This window comes from Corvus cornix, chromosome 7 (genome assembly GCF_000738735.6).
Source record: "Corvus cornix cornix isolate S_Up_H32 chromosome 7, ASM73873v5, whole genome shotgun sequence".
Classification (NCBI taxonomy): Eukaryota; Metazoa; Chordata; class Aves; order Passeriformes; family Corvidae; genus Corvus; species Corvus cornix.
Genome location: NC_046337.1, coordinates 23652084 through 23674276, shown reverse-complemented (window position 1 = coordinate 23674276; position 22193 = coordinate 23652084). Strand labels below are relative to the sequence as shown.

The 22193-nt window shown below is 38.3% G+C and overlaps 1 protein-coding gene across 9 annotated transcripts in view; it reads left to right on the top strand.

The window, feature by feature from the left end:
- The window catches only part of ZNF385B (zinc finger protein 385B), a 165598-nt gene extending 145876 nt beyond the window's left edge, over window positions 1–19722 (top strand). For all 9 annotated transcript variants that reach the window (XM_039555351.1, XM_010406706.3, XM_019290629.3 and 6 more), the window contains 4 exons: window positions 13975–14220; window positions 15272–15450; window positions 16539–16640; window positions 18270–19722. In XM_039555351.1, the coding sequence (XP_039411285.1) occupies window positions 13975–14220; window positions 15272–15450; window positions 16539–16640; window positions 18270–18488 (746 nt within the window). In that variant the 3' untranslated portion in view covers window positions 18489–19722. The remainder of the gene's footprint in view (window positions 1–13974; window positions 14221–15271; window positions 15451–16538; window positions 16641–18269) is intronic.
- The last annotated feature ends 2471 nt before the right edge of the window (window positions 19723–22193 follow it).

Sequence of the window (22193 nt, the reverse complement as noted above, 5' to 3'; positions counted from 1 at the left end):
TAGTAAAATTCCTTTTCACCTTAACATTTGTTTCCATTTATCACCACCTTTTCCACACATTTTAAAGGAATGGCTTGTTTATGTAGCTCAAATAAACTGTTTCTTATATGATCCTTCAGAAGTAGCTAGGAGCCACAGACATAACAATCTCCCCAGCTGAACTGTGGTGTGTCTGTTCTGGGAAACTTGAGGTTATTTGTCACACAGATACCTTTCTAAGAACCTCAAAGCTTAGGGTGTTTCTAACTATTCTTCAGTCTTATAATTCTGTGTAATGTACCAAAGTCCTCTAGACCTCAAAATAGGTTGGGGCAAAGTTGAATTTTGAGGGTGGGGCAGGGATAGGGAGAGGCTCTAGGAGAGGAACAGGACAATGAGGTGTTTGGGTTGCTGTCCCCCAGAGTGTTAGTGTGCCCTATTTAGAGGTTCTGTCTTATGCCCTTCAAAAAGGATGCTTGTGCTTATGTCTGGCCTCCATCAAAAGCTACTGATGAGCCTCATCAGTTCTTCACATTTATGCTGACATAAAGAATTCTGCTGAAGCTATTCTGTATAAAGTAACCATGCATCTGTGTTTATGTGGATTCAGATAGTGCCTGCTAAGCACATGCATATTTCTGTTAGGTAAAGGTATTAGTTTACCGTCAACTGAGTAGTAAATTCAATCTGATTCAGCCACCAAGGAGAGTCATTTTAAGGGCATTTTTCCATTACATCCTCTGAGAATGGTAAGGTTTGTTCCTTTTTCATTCAGTGTTTTACAGCCATATGAATATCATTCTATATTGCCATCTGTTGAAACTCTAGCCCCAAAACAGAGGTAATGGCACAGCATAGAATTTCCTGCTTGACCACAGTGTTTTTACAATTGATAATATAAAATATGATCAATAAATGCTCATAAATTCTTCACAGTTACACTGTTGCAACTACCATATGTGTACTTAAATTCATGGCACATACAATGCCTTTATTTGATTTAATAGTAAATAGCTTCTGGACATTTTCTGACAGGTAATTTCAGCAGCTCTTTCAGGAAGTGGCTGTTTGGTTTATGTTCTTAGAATGAAAGGTGAGCCAAAAGAAAGATTAGCAAGTCAAAGTCTGTTATCAGGAAATCATTCTAATAGGTTGGGATCTTTAAACACTTTCTTCCCTGCCAGCCTTACTGTTCATACTTTTGAAAAGTGGATATTCAGACCTCATCTTTCCATGTGTGTCTTTAAATCTGAATGGAAAAGCAGTCATACTGTGCATTTTGGTGTTGATAAGCTCCTGGGAGCTCCTGGAAATCGTTGGTCTGTCTATAATGCTAGCACGTTTCAAATTCTGCACCTGTACTGAAAACTGATTATAGGTGCCATTAACTGCAAAACAATCTCTGCAGCTGACACATGTACATTGATGAGCTGGTGCAATTCTTGTTTGAACTGAAAAGGTCAAACTTTTCTCTCTCCAGTTATTACAGCAATCAGAAATACATGCAACCAGGGTTTCTTTTGAAGGAATGGTAAGGTTTTTCTTTTCCTGCAGTAAAATAAGCATAAGCTTTGGGTCGAAAATATACTGTAAGATGAAATAAGACTCTTTCGGGTGCTCTGCTCTGTGCTTGAGCATTCATGTGTCCTATATCATTAGAACTGTATACCTCTAGTATTTCTACTTACTCAAGTTCTAAAAATGCAAATTTCATAGCATTTTTTAACCAGCATTCTTAAAATGAGACAAAGTTTTTCTTTCTTCAAGGAGAAGTAGAGGTGGGCATTTGGCCAAGCAAAATTGACTCTACTGGTGTTGCTGGACAATGGTAGCAGGGCCAGGGATGCAACCAGCTACTGGGATATTTTTAGCTAGATGTATGTGGTCATTTAAAGAATCCTTTTATATACATGGAATCTTTCAGCACCTCTTTTATTCTGGGAAATCAGGCATCTGTTTTTCTTGTTTGTTCTGTTAACGATTGAATATAGAATTTCCTATTGAATATCCCAAGAAGATTTTTTTTTTTACTAGGATGATGGTGATAGGGGAATTGATAGTAAGGTGAATATGAAATAACAAAAATTACTAGCAAATGTTTGTATGTACGTTCCCACAGAGGGCATAATACGAGGGAGTTGGAACCATCAGAACTATTATGTATCACATCCTTCTTTACTCATTATTGTCTTTACAACATACTATTACAAGAGTTCTTGAGATTTCAGGTGAGGAAGTGGGAAAGAGGGAAAAGTGGGACCAAAAACAAGCATCTGGAAGAAAGAGAGTTGAAACTGAGATACCAGTATCACTCATCTGCTTTGCAATTTCCTGTTAGGATGAAAGATGATCCAGAAGTGTCATAAGGGTTATGTAGTGAGATTTTGTAAAATTTGCAAGTGAGAGAAGTAAAATATGTCCTTCTATCACCTTTAGATGGCTATTATTTTGATGATGAGTGACAGGATTTTTTTGCCTACGAAAAATTACTTTGTGAACCAAAGCCTAGTTTTGTTTTTAAATGATTAAGACAGCCAAATCAATAAAAATTCTTTTTATTTATACAGGACTGAAATTAGCCCTTTAAATCATTGAGAAGGGAAAACTTACTAAAAAGACACCTGCTGGTTCTGTTGGGTTTTTTTAACAACCTTGGGAGGAGTAACTTCATCTGTACTCAATACTGTCACAAAACTTATTGACTCAACATATTACTAAGGAAATAAGGCAGTTCTTCTGATACCAGATATGTATTTTTCATTGGTATCAAGAGAATAAATGACAGGATTCTGGTGATTATTCATACAGTTGGTAGTTGAATAAAGTTTTCTCTATGTCCATTTGTGCAAAATTAAAGGCTGTGTTGAATCTGCAAAATTTAAGTTTTATCCTTTTCTCTAAGCCCTTGAATGAATGAATGTAGTGTCCAAATGTAAAAGAATGGGTCAGGACCAATGCTGTTGCTTCAGTGGTGAAGGGGGACATATACTACATTTCCTATAGTAGAAAAACTATACAAACATTAGTCTACTCATTATTTCCTTATTACTTGTTTTCAAGGAGAGGGAAAATATTTTAGTGTTGATTAGACAAGTTATATCTGAAATGCAATTTATTTGTCAAATCTTGAGGGCATGGCTGAATACTCACAGTCCTCAGGCAAACCTGCTATGAAGTGGGTGAGAATGCACAATTGTAGATGCATTTAACTGAATTGAAGATGAGTGTTTCATAGCTGACTTTAATGGCAGTTCTGCCTGGGCAAGTACCGAGTGAGTAGTTCAGACACATGCCCATGAGAATGTACTTGCACTGTGTGTCAGTTCTCCTTGATTCTTTTATTTAGATGCCCATAAACTTCATACTGAGTTCCAAAGCACTTCAGCATCTGAGCACAGAGTTTTAAGATTTTTTTTTTTTGCACAAGCAGCAAGTGAAATATGTTTCTAGTAATATATTTCAGATTCATAAATGAGGGAGCCAGTGTTATTTTTACAGTTGGGATGATGAACTGAGACTAAGCAGAAGTGAAGAATGACTGTGCAGAATACTGTATGTTTGTTATAATCTTTGAAAGTTATTTTTCTAAGAATTCCTACATTATTAAAAAGTTTAAAAGACAGTGCAGTACTATAGAAAGTTTGCATCCCAGGACATAAAAAATAGATGTAGCAGAATTTGGAATGGGAGTATAAAATATTTTCAAAATAATAGATGACTGGTGTCAGAAAAAGATAAGTTTATAACTAGCAAAAAACATTTGCTTTCACCCAGAGGGGAGTCATATTTTGTAACAGCAGATCTTATACTGTATTTCAAGCTTTGCTCACACCATATTAAAATTTTCCAATGCAAAATTTTCCTATTCCAGCCAAAACAGACTGGCATAGCTCAAAAAAGATGAAAGCAAATATACTTGGCTATAAAGCAACAGAACCCAGGAGGACTGAGCTTTTGGATGATCTCACTTTATGGATACTCTTTAAATTAGCATTCACACTTGCTAGCTGTGTTTTAGATCCACCTTGTTTTCAGTTGCCAGTACTGTAGTGCTAGTGATCTTGCTGAGTTTTACAACACTCAGAACAAACTTCTAGTGATAATTTTCCCAACCTGTCAACATGTCACTGAGAAATCAGATATTGGCACTGTACACTAGGAAATTGCTCTGTATTGGTGTTTGTAGACAAGTTGATTTTCTCCAGAAGTAATGTGCTGCATTTGCCATAGTTACTTGTTCACCCTATTAGGTCTAAAAACTGGAGGAGGAGGAGGAAGCTGGAAATTGTAATAATCTCTTTTCAGATTAGGAAAAGAGAATTCTAATACAACATGCCTTCTGTAAAATATCATTAAAGATCAGCAGGTGACATGGAGACACAACACAAATGGCCTTAAGTGACTGTTCAAAGTTGGTTTGTTTTCTCCAGACATACTACATACACTCCTGCATTTTGGCTAACAGTACAAAATCAACCCTTCTTATTCCTCTAGCTTTTGCACAGAGAAATTGCATTGTGTTGAATTATTAAATAAGAGGCTTTTGAAATGTGAATGCCCTTTGTTGATACATAACAATTTTTGCAGTTATTTTACTATATGCTTTATATGTATGTGGCAATGTGTATTTTTTTTTCTTCCCCTGCCTGGTGAGTGCATACAGATTTTTCTTGATCTTGTCTTGTAAAATAGACACTAGCCAGTCAATCTAAGCCAATTCCCTAAGCATCTCCAAATGTCTAAGGAATTGATTAAAAATCATAGGCAATACAGCAGGATCATCTCAGACATCCCAGTAATTGAAGCAGCAGGAACTTTCAGTTCAGGAAGGTGTCTAAATAGGTACAGAAGTAGATTTTGCGGAGCAAGGTTTTATACTTGCAGAACTATGTGTATTTCTGAATATTTTCTAATTCTCATCAGTCCACTTTCATAAAAATTAAACCGAATCAGAATTGCAAAACCAAACCTTTGTAACATTACGTCTTTAATGAGTCACAAGTATTTTTGTTCTCTGAAAAAAACACAGGTTCCTTTGTAAGAGCCTTTGGTATTCCAAATCAGAAATAAAATATCTAAGAAATTGGCAAAATCACTGCTGTACCATAGCCATGCAAGCAATACTTCTGAAGTGAAAAAAGATACTTTGGCTCAGCCTGTTGGAGTGTAGTGATGCAGTTAATCAAATAATCAGTCTAGCTGCTGAGTTCATCTAATACTGCACAGCCATCCAGACATTTCCTGATGTAGCTTCAGTATCTTGAGAAAATATGTTGCAGCTTATATCAGGGCACATTTGTGTTTGAGATTAAAAGCTTTATATTTATAGCTTCCATTTGTTTCTCATCTTTGTATAGAGACAAAATTTGTTCTTTAAGAATGAAATAAGTAAGATTTATTTCATTATATAAAACATAGCTCTTTTTCATACAGGCCTGAAGTACAAGAAAAAACATTTTACAAAAACTAAAAGTAACCGAAGAGTTAATAGATACACTGTGCTGTCTGATTTGCATGTAGGTTTGCAGTGGAATTTTTCTAGAACAGAGCCCTACGGGTTTTTCAGCCTCATTTCTCAGTAGACTGCACAACTGGTGAGAAAGTAGGTATTTTGTCTGACAGCCATTAGAGTCTCATTATTCAGCAAATGTGCAGATAAAAAAGATTTTGAAATACCTTATCCAAGTTTGCTAACTCTGTCTTAATGAGTGTGAAGAAATAATCTAATGCTCTTTGTTGTTTGTTTTGTTGGGTTTTTTTGAGTGATGCTGAGATGCAGAGTACTTAGAAATGCTGTAAAGGTTGTGACCAGTAGTAACTTGATTGCTGTCCTGCTGTTGTCTTTATGGCATATATTACTTACAGTGTTCATCTTTTCCTTGGTAAGAAGAAGAATGAATTGTGTGCTTGTGTGCTTTATTCCTCTAAAGCGTTGTGACGAGAAGAAAACGCTTTTCTGTGGAGAGCACTGTTTTGAAACTTGCTTTTCTTACTGGAGCTATTCGGTAACTTTTCTGCTAATACACTGAAGGAGGCCCTTCTTGTCATCCTGTTAATTCAGTCACTAATCATCTCCTCCCTTCAAATCTTATTTCAGGCCAAAGAGATATACAGCAGTTATTGTTTCCAGTATAATTATTTGTGGGTGTTCTCGTTGTATCCCCAGACCTGTGTTCCAGGGTAGATCCTAAGGTTTGGTTAGGCAGTCCTACAAGTACAGTGTGACTAAATAAGTTTTCCCCACCTTGATTTTATTTTGTTGTGGTTTCTTAACACCTCCCTTAATTACATTTAGCCAGGCTTGTTATCTCTTCGACTGTGATCTCTCTAATGTTTTTGTTTTAAATGCTGCAATTTTGTTACAATATTTCTGTGCTACGGGTCAAGCTACTGAGTTTTCTCTCTCCAAATTTATGTCCTTCCCTTTCAAAGCTCTCCATACCTTTGTATGTTTTTCGCAATACACTTTCAAATGCTGTCTTGCACCTACCACACACAACCATTGAAACCAGCTTCCAAACAGCTTCCTGCTTTGCCTGGGCCTATTTGTGAAGAGTTCCCTGCAATCAGCTGCAAAACTTCTTTTATTCTCACCTCTGAAAATTTCTGTTTCATTGTGATGGACTGAAAAACAGAAAAACACTTGTGAGAAGTTTGACTGCCACAGTGGTGCCTGTGTCAGTGACTGGTTGTTGTGTCTCTCTGTGGTTTCATACCTGTCTGTCTGCAGCTGTCATCTCTGCTCTTAAACTGATCATTTGGTCTGGGGAACAACTTCTTCAGTGTGCAGAAAGCTTAGAACAGAGAGGTCAAATGGTAACTATTGAGTTACTGTTCAAGTAACTCACCTATCTTCAGCATTATCAGTGGGTATATTTTATAAAGTGTGGGGGAAAAAAATGTAATTAAATTTGTCACTTTTAAAATTTGTTTCATACGTGCCAAGCATTTAACATGTCAAATTTAAACTGAGAATTTTAATTTTTCAACAGGCAAATTTTTACTTTGTGTTTTTTTATGCTAATTTAGCTTTACTGATAAGCTTTTCAGCAAAATTTCTTGGACTGTCTACTGCTATTATTAATGCAACTGATTTTACCTTTGCTACACAGTTGTTTGGGCAAAGCACATTTAATACAATACTCTGACAGTCTCATTGATTTCCTTGTCCCATTCTGCAATCACTGCATGCTTCAAAGGTTGTTTAATGCAGCCCAATATTAACGGGCATATCTGGAGCTGTTGAAATTACAGGGAGAACCTGAAAATCTCTTTCGCTCAGTACAGCTTTACCAGTATGGGAGATATGTTTGCTTTCCTTCAAACTCTCCCTTAGTCTCCAAAATCAACACTTCAAACTATTATCAGCTCCCCGTAGCACAACTTATGTGAACTCAAGGCTATCATAAGCCGATCTTTGCACCACGCTTTCAGTATCCCATAAATAAAATATGAACATTTCCTTTCATAAATCACTTTTTATTTTAGTTACCATAGGAAGTGACATAGTTAGAAGTTAGTTGAAAGTGTTCAGGATCACCAAACTGTCCTTTCTTTAAATGGTTGTTCTTTCGGTAGTGATGTGGTATTGTAAGGCACGGCCATAAACAAGGCTGATTGAACCAAAGGTTTTGCCCCTAAATGTGCATCAGTTGTGCTCACCAGTTGTATCACCCTGATAACCATGCAGTGACTGAGTTACACAGTGTTTTTCTAATACAGCAAAAAAATAGTGTGGCTGGTTTAAGCTGGAAATTGCATTGGAAATTTGTTGCTGCCTGTTCCGAGCTTCCCTTCCCACTCTCCGAGACAAGCCAGGCCTTGCCTCTGCCATGTGCTCCTGAACTCCTTTGTTCCAAGCGCGGGCAAAACCAAATGTAACTCCAACTCTTTACCAGTGTCTGACTGGCCGGTCACCCCGGGTCCACCCCCAGTCCTCCCCTTTCCCCTTCTCCGAATAAAAGAAAGGACCAAGGGGGGCCCCCCCTCTTTGCCTTTGCAACTCTTTCTGCAAACATCTCTTGTTGTCTGTTTCTTTTTGAAAGCTCTAATTGCAGGAATTAGGCAAACTGAAGGCTGTATTTCTCCCTCTTTGCTTCTGCCGGTGATAGCAGCTTTGCAGCTAATACATTTGCTGCTTTTAGAGCTACTGAAATGCTGGATTGCCCGTGCTACCTCTCTAGGCTGCCCGAGGCTTTCTAAGGCATTGAACTACGAGCCTAGCCGGTAAAAAGCTGTAAGTATATCTCCGCAGAAATTGTGTGGCTCTTTCCTTCATATTTTTCAAGAAGAAAAGAAGCACAGGTTTTTACTATTTTCTTACCTTTACAATGGAGAATAATAAACATTTTACTGCCAAAAGTAATTTTTTCATTATGCTCTCTTCTAACTTGGCAGTGTCCACTATTGTGTGATCCAGTAAAAGAAATACAAAAACAGATTTCTACATCTAGGATGGCAAATGAGTGAATCTCTCAAAAGAGCTTCAGTGTAAGGTTGTAGAACAGCAGTGGCCACTTTGCAGTGTCTGTGCTGCCCTTTTTCTGTGACTACTTTGTGTATGGCTGCTGTTCAGTGCCTGGAGCTAGGGGATGCAGTGAAGGACCTGGCACAAGGGAAGGTGTGAAGCTGAAGCTGGGCAGTGGGTGGTTGTCAGCATGGCATGGTGTCTTCCCAGTGGGAAGCCAGCTCCATCACAGTCAGTGCTGGGCAGCTGTTCTCGGTCCCAGGATCCTTCCTGTCTGTGTGCTCAGCCTTCAGCACAGGTTGTGGGTAATAGTCCCAGTTTCTGGTGGAGAAGAGAAGCAGGCAAGTGCAAAGTTATACTTTTTATCACATGCAGGCACACACAAAATATGTATTTTCAGTAATTGAAACATTATTTTGTTACTGTCACAGCAAGAGCAAATTTATTTATTACACACAGCAGAAAATTTACGTGACAGTTTTGTGAAGGTTATTAGGATTGTAGCAGAACTTCATATCTAAAAGCTTTTAGCATATGTATTGGAAAGGGTTCTTGCAAGTGTATCACGTATCATCTGTACCTTGGATATTTTAATTCTAACTGCTGTTTGAACAAGCTGTTGTGGAACAGAACTTTATTGTAAAGCTGTTTTATGTATCGTCAGTGATAAAAACTGGGCAGATAGGCATGTTGTGGGGTGCAGGTAGCAATGAACATTTTTGATACTGAACAACTTTTTAGATTTCTAGATTTATATATATAGGAGAAAGTTTCACGAAGGATGTCTGGACTTCAGGCGGCTCTCTTGAAAGCTGTTTCTTGCATAGGCGAAGTTACAGCATTTCAGGGAGTGGGTATCCAGAGCCAGCCCTACACCTGCCAGCTCCAGCTGTAGGCATACCTGAAGCCACTTTCTGTTCAAGTTACAAAGCATTACATACTTTTCTTTGCAGAGTATCTTAACACATAACAACCAATAAGCACCATACACAATACCTTTACATTTGCCTATAGTCTATCATAACTACTACCATCACCATATTACAGTCATTATTATCCAATCACAAGAGTAAGTAAGTTACAATTTAAGCTTACAGTGGAAAATTTTTCCTGCCATACCTCTCTTTTTGGTAAAGACATGTTTTCTATTTACTTATGCTCTTCTTGAGACTTATTTACTTGGTGAAAAACATGTCTTTGTTTGTAGTCACATACCTTTGTCCTACTCCTAGAAATCTCCTTCCAACTCATCTCCAACCTTTGCCTTCTCAGTTACTCAGCGATCAGTTTCAGCAAAACATCTTTTACTCTGCATCAAAACTTGCTTTCATTTCTGTCTCATCCCCAGTTTCTACATTCACAGACCTTTCTGCCAACCCTACATACCTGTGAAACTTTCTTACCAAACTTTCATCCTCCCCAACAATATATGAGTTTTAAATTCACATTTTTTATATTTTCATCAAGAATGTAAATTCTGAATTAAGGATCTGAATATTAAGTTCCTTTCTTTGTTGTTGAAAATAGCATGTATGAGTTCATGAATTCCAAACTAAAACTTCTTTCTAAATGTGCACCAAAGCATCATCCTCAAAAAAAAGCACCATTAATGGCTAGGACCTGTTGTCTATGCCACAGCAACTGTAGTGAGAGTGGCATGACCTGCAAAGGTCAGTGACTCACTTCAGCTGCAGAAGTGAGATAGTAGAACCTGTAGGTTTGAACCTGCCAGGTGTTACCCTGCAGCATCCTGACTTTGGTATGTGTAGTCAAAATGAGGCAGTACTGATCAGATAAGTAAGTCTTGAATTTTAACATGGCGCTGACACAAGCATGAGTCAAACAAGCAGAAATATGTGAAAACAACTTCAAAGCAGAATTAAAACAATGTAATGGGTGAGAAAAGCATTGGTATTACCAAGCCCAAAGCAATACTTAATTAGCTTGCTTTAGTTATTTTCCCTGGGCTCTACTTCAGAATAAATTCAGGCTTCAGTAAGAACCTGAATCATCAATTTACTTTTCTGGAATTAAAGACAGGAATTTAAGACAGATGAAATACGGCTCTTCTGCATGGACAAGGAACACAGATATAGGAAAACAGTACAAATTAGATTTTAAATTAACTTCTTGCACATGAGTTTTGGTGTGAGCATTTCAACCTGACCCTGATGCAGATTGAATCACAGCTACTGCCTTCAGGGAGTAGGCTGGTACTGCCCTGGTGCCATGCTTCCAGCTGTGCTCTGCTAAGCTGTGCAGCAGCAGCTGGTGTGTCCACGGTCCAGGCAGGATGGACTCACTCCTGCACTTGTTTGGGCTCTGTGTGGCTCTATTGGTCTCGACCCACGTGGAGATCAGAACAACCCTGAGCCTACTCTCAATAATACTTTCAGAAATAGCAAGAGGACTGTAATCCTACAGCTGCATCATATGCATTTCATAAAGTAATTATAGTTTGGAAGTATGGGTATGCGTGCAGCCATTAACAGTTATATTTTTTGATTTCTGTGTGCAGATATTATTTGTTAGCTCTGTACTATAAGTACAAATAAAAGAGTAATCATCTTTGTGCTTTGTATATATATGCAATTTGCATTTCCTGTGCTTTGCACAGTTGAATAGTTGGCATTTCTGTCTCAAACATAAAACTGTAAGTAATGGTGTTTTGAATTCTGTGGATTGAAACAATAAGCTGTTATCAAAAGCCCATTTGGAGAAGTGCAATTTTCTGATTTTAGAAGCCAGGAAAACCCAGTTCTGGCCCCACTGCAGTGACAAATATGCACTTAGCTCCGTGTACTTTCTGTGGGAGTTAAACTGTATAATAACCTTACAATTATGATCTCTGAAGATGTTCTGCATTAAACATTTAGAATGGTGGAAGGAAACATTAATTCATAGAGGGGCGTATGTCTCTCCTTACACATTTCCATCGATGAAGAGCTTATTTGTGTCAGGAAGCTTTCCAAATGATGGAATTATTATGTGAACTGAGGTTCTTTCTAAAAGCTGCGGTACTGGCACAATTGAGCCCAGCTGCATGCTGGTAACTTCTCTCTAGTTTTGTAGAAGTTTCTTTGTTAGTTTGTTACGTGTTGTATACTCCAGAATTGTTGGAATATGATCAGTGAAAACACTGTAAATCTAGGGAGTATTATAAAAATCAACATACTACATCAGCTGTTGGCCAGCTAAGTGAGGAGAAGTGGGAAATTAAATCTGTAATTTTTCAATCCTCTGTTAAATTCAGTGTTGGAGAACCATCACGTGTTATGATAATTGGTGGCCCATGATCTTCCATATCTTGGGATCTTACTCCACAGACACTTGATGGCAAAACAAAGTCTGCTCCCACTTGTGGTCAAGTGGGATCAGTGTAGGCAGGGGCTGTGGGCTGGAGGGTAAGCACTGTGCTTGTTGCACAGGGGTGATAATTTCTATCTCCAGGAGGTGTTTCAAAAACACCAAATTTTTATGCTTACATTAAAAAAAAACCAAACATGGGGAACAACATAAAAAAATACGTGGAGAACAACATAAAAAAACGACCAAACCCAAACTAGCACTGTAGTTGGTATATGTTAACATACAGCTTGCAGTTCTGTAGGTGTATTTTTCCTATAAGGCCTGAAATGCAAAATACTGTGGAACCTTCCTTTATTCCACTCTGGTTCACATATATCCTGGTGTTATGCCCTTTGCAGTTTGGCATAGAATTGCATAGAACAAAAACAACAACAATGATTCTGGTTTTTGGTAATGTAAATTTGCAATGACAGCTGTTCAGTGTATTTCATTTGTAGATGTTAGCACCTCTGAGAAATTTTCCATATTGAAAAATCTTTAATTTAGAATGTTAGCAAATGTTATTTATTTAAACTGTATTTTATGAAGACTCATAAGTCATATAAAGTATTCTGGATTTTCACAGATGTGACTTATTGCTATGGAGACTTTAAAATTATATAGCCTATGAAGTACAATTTAACATCAGTTTCTTTTGTCATACTTTATTAATCAAAATACCTTCAGAATCTGGTTTTAACATTAATTTGGTCATAATAGTAGTCTTTGTACTTGACCGTTTTCAATGTTTACTACAGTTCGTATTGTGTAGTTTCAAAGTATTTTTATTGTTATTTTAAAAAATAATAGTTCTTTTATTAGAATTTTCTTCCTCCTGGTTTATAACAATCTAAAATCAATGTACTGCAATGCACTTCTGGGAAATATGCCAACAACTGTGGGGTTTAGTTTCAGGATGGCTATTCATAGTTCATACACACTTTAAAGTGTTTGTTTGAGTGGGTACAGTCCTGTTTTCAGAGTTCTTGATAGCACAGTCTTGGCCTGATACACAAAGGCATGTTAAGACAGAGTCTGGTAGCTGTAAACACAAAGTGCAAGGGTCCATGTTTAAAAAATAAATGCTCAAAATAGAGCCTAGTTTTTTAAGTCAGTTCAACTCTGTTTCAAACTAAGCCATGGGTCTCAAATGGGGAGGTTGCTCTTACGTAGATGATGTACTTTCTTAGATGATGAAATTTGATTCCAGTTGTTCAGAGTGACACTTATTCAGTCATTTCTCATGTGTGTTTTTTCGGAGTTGCTCATACCAGCACCACTGCACTGCCCCCCTCCCATCCCATATTTGTTATGGATGGAGCTTGTTTTCCTCCTGGCAGCTAATATGGCTTGTGGTCACAAGGCCTGCAGTTGAACAGCTTCAAATGCAACGAGCCCTTGAAGGCAGCATGCAAGCAGGGAGCATTTGAATACTGGCTCTGGCACAAAGTTCCTTTGTAGGCACAGCTGGGACATTTTATCTCTTGCTTTGTGATCGCCATCTGCAAAGTGAAGTAATACCTGCCTACTGGTCTCGTAGGAGCACAGATGATTGACTCATCTAGTGAAGTGATAAAGGAATGCATTGCATTGAAAGCACACAGAAGACATCTGAAATATATGGGGAATTGTTCTTGGAAAAACCTAAAAATATTAGCTACTGTGTTCATGTGTGTAGCTACCATAACTCCTGGAACTGAAATGAGGGATGTATGTCAAGATGGCGCTGGAGCCTTTCAGTGTCCTCCCAGTGACTTTGAGAAACTTGAACCCTTCCAAAGGCAAATGTATTGCTTTTGAGAAATATTTTTTAATCCCCAGGGCAAAGCCCTGCGTATTTCTGAGTGCTGTCCACAGTCCTTAACCCTGGCTTCCCTTGGGATTGCTTGGGCTCCTTTCAACTGCCAATGCCTGCAGCACGACAGCAACAACAGTTGGCATGAATTTGTTGAACTTGTTGATATTCACTGGTAACCTTAAAAACAGGAAAATCACTCCTTTTGTCAAATTACACACATTTCATTGTAGGACTTTAACAAAATTTCAAGGATGCGGCTCTCTTTTATAAAATGAGATGAATTATCCTCCTGTGGTGTTACGTTCACTGAACCCACCGGACTATTACTGTATGATTTTTGTGTGTGTGGCATAAAACAACATATGTATTTTGTTTCTTTTAGAAGATAAAGGGAAAGCAAAACCCAACAGTGCAAGTCAGCAGTCCAATACAGAAGTGGATCCTTTTCTTCCCAAACCTGGAGTGGCAGCAGTAGCACCTGCAGCACCTGCCTCATCCTCCAAGAGCACGAATGGAGCTGCTAGCACAATTACTGAGTCAGAAGAGGAAAAAGCCAAAAAACTACTTTACTGTTCATTATGCAAAGTGGCTGTGAATTCCCTTTCACAGCTAGAAGCCCACAATACAGGTGAGTATCCATACAGTACAAGTCAGTTGTATGTTGATATTTTTAAAATTCAGTGTATTAAGATGGTAGCCACACTTCACTGAAGCGTCTTCTAGTTAAAACTTAAAATACGAAGTTGCAAAACCGGTCCTGTTAATGGCAGTTTCCTGTGTGGTGTTTGATATTCTATTAAAGCACTAATTTTTTTTTTAAACTGTCCTTCATGTACACTCTAAATTTTTAGCTGACAAAATCCCTACAGTTCATGTTAACTAATCAGATCCCTTCATACCTTCGCACTGAGGATCACAGTATGATTAGTGGTTTCCGTAACACTTAAGGTTTCTAAAATGGCAGTGTTCTCTCTCTTTCATATTTTGTCTCATCATTGGTATCTGTTATTTTGCTGGTAAAACTTAGAATAATTTTTGTTATTTGATATTTTTGATAATTTTAGGGTGGGCTTGTTAAGTTTCCTAAATGTCCTAGAATTTTCTGATTATTGAAGATTAGATATGCATCTTTTTTTGGGTCACAAGCAGCAATGCCTAGTGTGCTCTGTCTGTGTATGATGTGCTGGTGCTGTAAAGCTTGTTAACAAGCCATTGAAGCTGGTTTTACAGCTGTAATCCGTTCTTGAAATGGGCAAAGCAGCCATTTCTTCTGAATCAGAGGATATTTATTGAGGTATTACTGTTCCCAGGCAGGTTTTGAGGTAGTGCTGTGGTTCCTGTCCCAGTCTTGGCTAATACCCTTGTCTGCTGTTCACTGGCTCTATGGAATTTGGCAGAAGAATAATCAGCAAACACTTTGGCCACACAGTCACACACTGCCCCCAAACAGTGAGGTCCAGCATGCCTGCTGTTCCCTTTTTTGCACAAAGCCTTCTGGCTTGCCTTTAGATTGAGGACATGGGAACTACACTGACCAAAACAAGAGTGATCATTAGTTCCAGTCTGTGGTGACTTTAACCATTCTGTCTTGAAGATAAATGTGTTACAAAGTCCCAAGGCTGAGGGACTTGCTTTTGTGCTGCTGATCATGAACTCACCTGCATTTCCTTGCCCGTTAGGCTCCAAGCACAAGACCATGGTCGAAGCTCGGAATGGTGCTGGTCCCATCAAGTCTTACCCTAGGCCTGGATCCCGAGTGAAGGTGCAGAATGGCAGTAAAGGCTCAGGGCTGCAAAACAAGACGTTCCATTGTGAAATCTGTGATGTCCATGTTAATTCAGAAATTCAGCTTAAACAGGTAAAGTGCATGTATCTCGAGCTCTGTTGGTTTAAGTTGTGTTACAGTGTTGTAGGTGCAGTGTAGGACTGTGTGAAGATGTGTTGGTGAATTCTAAATGAACTCAGTATTTATCTGTCATCCCACAACTATTTCTAAATATGTTATCATAGGTCAAGTTCACCTCGTTTCAGTTGAGAAAAATGGGCTTGAGAGTTGTAAAGCAGAAGTGTCAGAATCAATGAATGACATAGAAGATCTCATTTACAGGTTTTCTGTGGTTCAAGATAGAGATTTGAACCTTGTTCTCCCAACTATAAGAAATTCTGGACTGAGGTTCCCTGAATTCATCTTTCAGTGCTGTTTCAGTCTGCTGGAATAATGTTTAATGCTATGTGAGAAGGCAAACATGACTCAAATCTATTGTTTTGAGACAATCACCAGTAGGGTAATACTGTAGCTATGTCTGAAATATGTAGAACAACATTATCATTAACAGTGTAGCTGTTGTGTGACTGTGGAACTGTTGTCTGTCTGAGCCAATTAGCCCTGGGTTCAGAGCTGTGCCCATACAAATACAGTGATTCTGATACCTGGATCTCTGACTGGATGGTGCTGTGCTGTGTGGTTGTGTCCTCTCATTCCCTGTTATTTTAGTTAGCTCTAAGATAATATTAAATTGCATGTGTAGATATATCCCTGGGTACTGGTTCTTCCTTCAGCTAATATTGAATTATTTATACAACTGAACAGTATCAGCAAGATGGAAATTTACCTCTTACTTCTGAATATCCCTATGACCTAGTGATTACAGCTGTGCCTGGTTGAAAGCTCCTCAAGTGGAAAAGGAAATACTAACCAAAATATCAATAATTTGCAGAGCCTGTCTTGAAGCACAAAATATTCTGTATTTGATTAGTTTCTGATTCTCTATTTGATGTACTCCAAATTGTTATGTTTAATTTAGCAAAATTCATCTTTGCTCTCTCTAAAGAACCTACTTTATCTTACAAGCAGGGGCTTAGGCATATCCTGCTGATAAATCAGTTTCAAACTCAAAACCGAGAAATGTTTAAACAGCTAATTAAATGTGAGGATATTTATTTCAGCACATTTCCAGCCGAAGGCATAAGGACAGAGTTGCAGGAAAGCCTATGAAACCTAAATATAGTCCTTACAACAAACTGCAGCGCAACCCAAGTATTTTAGCAGTAAGTATTTTTATTTCTCATCATTGTCTGGGTGAATTTGTGACCTTGGGGACTCCCACTGCACAGAGACAGGAACATGACAGACCTGATGCTTCTGCAGCCTCTCTTCCCCTGCAGTCTGAGTCTGCACAGCAATCAGATTTGAAGATAGCTATGTATTCTGTCTGCCCAGTCCAAGGCATGCAGACAGCACTGCAAGTGTTATTTACTACTAGAAAGAAGGGAATAATCAGTGGAATGGGGAGTGAACCATGTGCCCTGTGGAAAGGTATTGGTTTTGCTGGGCAAGGGCTCTTCTCCTTGAAGGCAGCAATGGATATACTCTGTCTTTTTGCACATCTGAGATAACTCTAAGTTATGGTGGATGCAGTCAGGGAAAAGGATATAGAATGTTAAGATATAAAAAGACCAGTGCTCATTCTCTGCATACAGCAAAACAGAACAGTGCGTGGATGTTAGTTGGTGCAAAAGAACCATCAGGTCTTTAGGAGAACTGACTGCCTGTATGTTCAGGCCATGTCTGTCACTGGCTGTCAAACACCACTCCTGTCTCTGTGCTGCTAGCCAATCCCTTTACACCCACCTGCATTTCCAGGAATCCCCCAAACTGGTTCTGCCAGTCAGCTGCAGCCGGAGTTCAGGCTGGCTTTAGCACAGCACAGTTTGTATATTTATTTGCTCCTGACACAGCCAGTATTTTATTCATTAGAGAAAAGTGCTTGCCACCTATGGCACAAAAACAGTTTACAGGTTGAAAAGAGACAGATGCAAATGTGTGTGTGCAAGAGAAAGCAAATGAAAAGCCTGTAAATGCCAAAATATTGATATGTCTTTGTAATTGTATAGAGGCAAATGAAAATGCTGCAGGCTTCCTCTAAATGTCCCCACTCGATACGTTCTGCACATGCTAATCTTCTTCACTTGTATAATACATCATTTTATAATCTATTGCAAAGGCAAGACCACCAATTATAAAGAACATGAGTATCTTTGTTTCCATGAATGTATGATTGTAGTGCAAACCATTTTCAGTGAGAGATGTAGATAAGAGTGTATCTATTTCTGATTAGCTCTTTCACCACAAGCACCAGCAACGATTGTAGATTGTAAACTGAATAATATATATTTCAGAAAAAATTCTTTTTGGTATCAATCTTAAATAATATTTCTGCTTTGAAAAGAGCAGGTCTGCATTGGAAGGTGCAAAGCTGACTTGACTAATACCACCTTCCCATCTTGTCCACTCCACTGTTCTACAATTCATTTTTGCAAGTGGAAAATTTGACTTTTGATATTGAAGTCTTAATCATGGGGGTATTTTTAATATTTCATGCACAGTTATAATTTATATAAAGTTATTCACTTGGAAATTATGCTTCTTTCTAAACATCAGTGTGATGGTCTTTAGATTCAAGACATTTATTTATCTTTAAATATAGGCTTTGGTTGCTTTAATTGTCCTGGGAGTAAGAGGACAGTGCAAGTAATGTTCTTAAGGAGCTGACATGAGGCTTCTGTGAGAAGCCGCAATGTTCCCTATGTCAGGGTTCACTTCTTCCCTCGTGTAAAAGTGGGTGTTGGGAGAACTGTATTTACATTGCTTTTGTGTGTGTGTGTGTTTTATTCCAGGCAAAACTTGCATTCCAGAAGGACATGATTAAGCCACTGGCACCTGCTTTCCTCTCATCTCCTCTTGCTGCAGCTGCAGCTGTATCGTCAGCTCTGTCCCTCCCTCCCCGGCCCTCGGCATCCCTGTTCCAGGCACCAGCAATTCCACCAGCTCTCCTCAGGCCAGCCCACGGGCCCATCCGGGCCACGCCTGCCTCCATACTCTTTGCACCATACTAATTTATTGATGTAAAAAAGAGATAACTATGGCCAGTACAAAGGGTAAAAGAAAGCAGGAAAGGGGTTGAGATTTTTTAAATGTTTCTCTTTTGCAGTGCCATCCAGCGTGACAACTCATAAATATCATAAAATCCATCATTGATGGCATTGCGTTTCGGAGTCTACACAACTCTGTCTCTATTTTTTTAATCAAAATAGTGTGATTTGCTTAAAAATTAAATTGCTCATAAAATTTATACCATTTAAGAGTCATGCATCTATTCATTTTCTTTCTTTTCTTTTTTTTCTTTTCAATTTGTATGATGCACCTTGGAATCAAGGAACATAAAATATTTTCCTGACAGACTTGAAAACTAGGGTCTTCCTCACTCACACCTATGTAAATACTTCTCTGAAAAGCAACGGGGTGTAATCCAATGTGGAAAAAAGGAAAAGGTTAGAAGAACCAAATGCTTGATAGCAGATAACATCTCAAAAAAGAATTGCGTCCATTTTTTTCGTGTGCTCTTGTCGACAGGGATTGTGTGCTGTCCTAGACCCCAGTACTGGTGTATCTTGTGCAGTATTACAGATGTATCACGTCTGATTTTAATATTTTTAGTTTCTGTGCAAATGTTTGAAAGCAATGCAACGCTGAAGCTTTTAATTATTTCTTTTGTGTCATACTTTATTTAGAGAAATCAAAAATAGAAAGCCATATAACATAGAGTTAAGATTACTGCTTGTTTGCTACTTTCATTTAACTTATTTTTGTTGTTTCTTCACTGGTGTTGCTAAGCAATGTTTAAAGAGAAAAGAAGCTTTTCAATTGCACATTGCCACAGCTCACATGCATTGTTCAAGAAGACAATGGATCCATGTGTTTGTACGTAAATATCCTGTTTTCTTAATTTCTAACTAGTTTCCTTTGTAATGATGCTGCATAACATTGTGGCTCCCTAATGCAATAATGTACAGAACATAAAATATTTATAATTGACCATATTCTCTGTTTATTGACTATATTGCAGTAATGTCCCACCTATCTTCTTACCTCCCCAACCCTTTTATAAAGGTGAATCAATATGCAGTGTTCAGACTGGAGTCATTGTGTGATAATGGGGACTACAGGTGGAAGAAAGGAGAAAAAAAAAAAAGAATTAACTTTTAGAGCATCTTTATCAGCAATCCATAATAGTAAGATGTCTGTGTATTTTTTTAAATGTATCTTTTCAATAAAATAATAAGAAAATTATACATGCTTATCGTGTTTTAATTGGTACAGGAGGAAAAAAGCCTGAAACAAATTTAGCTAAAGGAGTCTTCAGGAGCAAAGCACTGGAGTTGCAATAAAGTATAATTACCAAACCTGTGTTTGTTTCCCTTGTGTCTTAATGTCTTTTCCTCACTGTAGCCTGTAACAGCCTTTACTGGGGCTTTTTTGCAGCAAGACTGTAAAAATTCACTACAGCAGAGTTTTGGAGGAAGACGCAGTAGAGACAGGTGCGTGATTATGTGGGTGTTCTACTGTACCACCAAAGTGCTACACCATGGTTTACACCATTGCTAATGAAGACTCAGGATTAACCTTGAAACCAGCCTGGGCAGACCTGAGGCTGGAAGCAGGTCGCTTGGGAGCCAGGACTTCCTCTGAGGCATGGGCAAAGTGTGCAGTTACTTGACTCAGCAGCAGACTTTTGAAGGCAGGTGTTTGGGGAAGCCTTAAAATTATCTTTTTTTACTGCTGAAAAGCTTAGTCTATTCTTTAAAAGCCTGTTCTTTGTTAAAAAAAAGTGAAAAGTAAGGAGTACAAGAGTAAAAAGATTCAAGTGTAAGCCTGTTAGGGTTAATACAAAGACAAAAGGGCTATTACAAATTCACAACGGCCAAGGAACAAAAAACTTCAGAAACTTTACAGTAGACATTGTACAGACCAAGATACACCTCATAGTAGCAACATTATTAGAGACCATTTTCTGGAAGTGTAATTCTGCCCAATTACCACTGTTCTGTGGAGCTGTCAGCAGTGTTGTGAGAGGATCAGTCACTGGAGAATCACCTACCAAGGGGTGGGTAAGGGAATCCAGGCTTTTATCATCTTCTGGGAGAGCAGTTACCTTTGTATAAATCTTGTGGACTGTGAGAATCAGAAGGTTGCAGGTAGACACCCTGCCATGTGCATCTGTTTGTGTCTGGTTTTGCAGGGAGTCAGATTTAACTGCTTAGCAGAGGAGTCCATTCCATCAGGAGCCTGTTGCTGTCCAACATGAGCTAGGGTTTACAGAACTCTGTATTTTAATTGGTTCCTCAGAAAACAAGAGTTGTCTATGTATTAAATCACTGGTTTTGCTTTTTATATTCTACTGCTGATGATGAGAAATTTCAAGCACTTACAGGTTTCTGTAATTGAAAATGTTCCTATATGAAAAGGAGGGAACTGGCTAAGTATGTGTAGATTTCTTGGACAGCTGATTATTTCAAAGAGCATCTTAAAATGGAGAAATATTCAGGTCACGAAGGGTGAAGGAATGTGTTACGTCATTCATCAATGAAAGGAATTAATCTGTGCAATACAAGGAGCTAAAAGACTCTGTGAATACAGGAAGAGTCATGTTCAAATTCTTACTCAAAACTTGTGTTGACTTATATTTTGTGTATTGAAACTCTGCTTGAAAACCAAAGTTTTCTCTACAACATGTAGGACCAAGCATTTGAGATGATAATAACAGGATAAATGGCAAACCCCCCGTTATGCCTGCTGGGATATCTCATTTTTTAAATGAGCTTTACATGAGAAAGAAAATTTGTATCCTACTCAGACAAACGCAAGCAGCTGCTTTTTTGTAATGTTAGGATACCTTCTCCTGAAGTGTTACATCATTACATAGCTGGCTATGAAATTCATGCATCTGTTGTATCAGAGAACAAGTACTGAAATACAGTATTAGCAATGCAGTTAGCTTTTTGAATAAAGATATCTAATGTGGAAACCACTAAGGTAATAAGGTTACAGTAATGGGATCATATCCTCTAGTATATCTATTATTCTAGATCTGTTGACAGCACTCTGAGCTGCAAGTTGTTCCTGTATGAGAAGTCAAAAGTTATAAGGGCACTGTGTTGGTCAGGGATTATCACCTGGCACTGGCATCTTTCTGTAGCAGAAAAAGAAGGATCCAGACCAGATACAGACATATCAGCAGGAACTTTCTGCTGGTACATGTGACTGGATCATGGTCCCTGTATCCCAAAAGATTTTCACAAAGGGTTGTCAAAGAGAGATGTGGTCCACTAGTCTGTACAGATTGAAGATTTATATAGACTGCTTTTTTAAAAAGAAAAATAATGGCGATAGATCTTCTATAACCACTGCAGGTCACTAGTGTGTATGTGTCATTTCTGCAGGTCAAAATGTAATAAAATCTTTCCCTCTGGTTCTGGTCAGATAGTGGCAGAAGGCAGGAGCTAGCATGGACATCACCCGGTCAATATCACCACTTGGACTCTGATGATAATGTTACACTGGGCCCATCTACTGATAAACTAAAAGGCAGTTCCTTTACGAAAGAGACTTTTTCAATAAAAATAAGTTGCCTTATTTTACTTCCTTACAATCTGATCTTGAACTATGAATTTTATGGTCAGAAAGTTTTGCAAAAGATTTTATCACCTTTTCCTGGGGGGAAAAAAAAGAGCCTGGTGGTTTTAAACTCTGCAGGAAGTGTT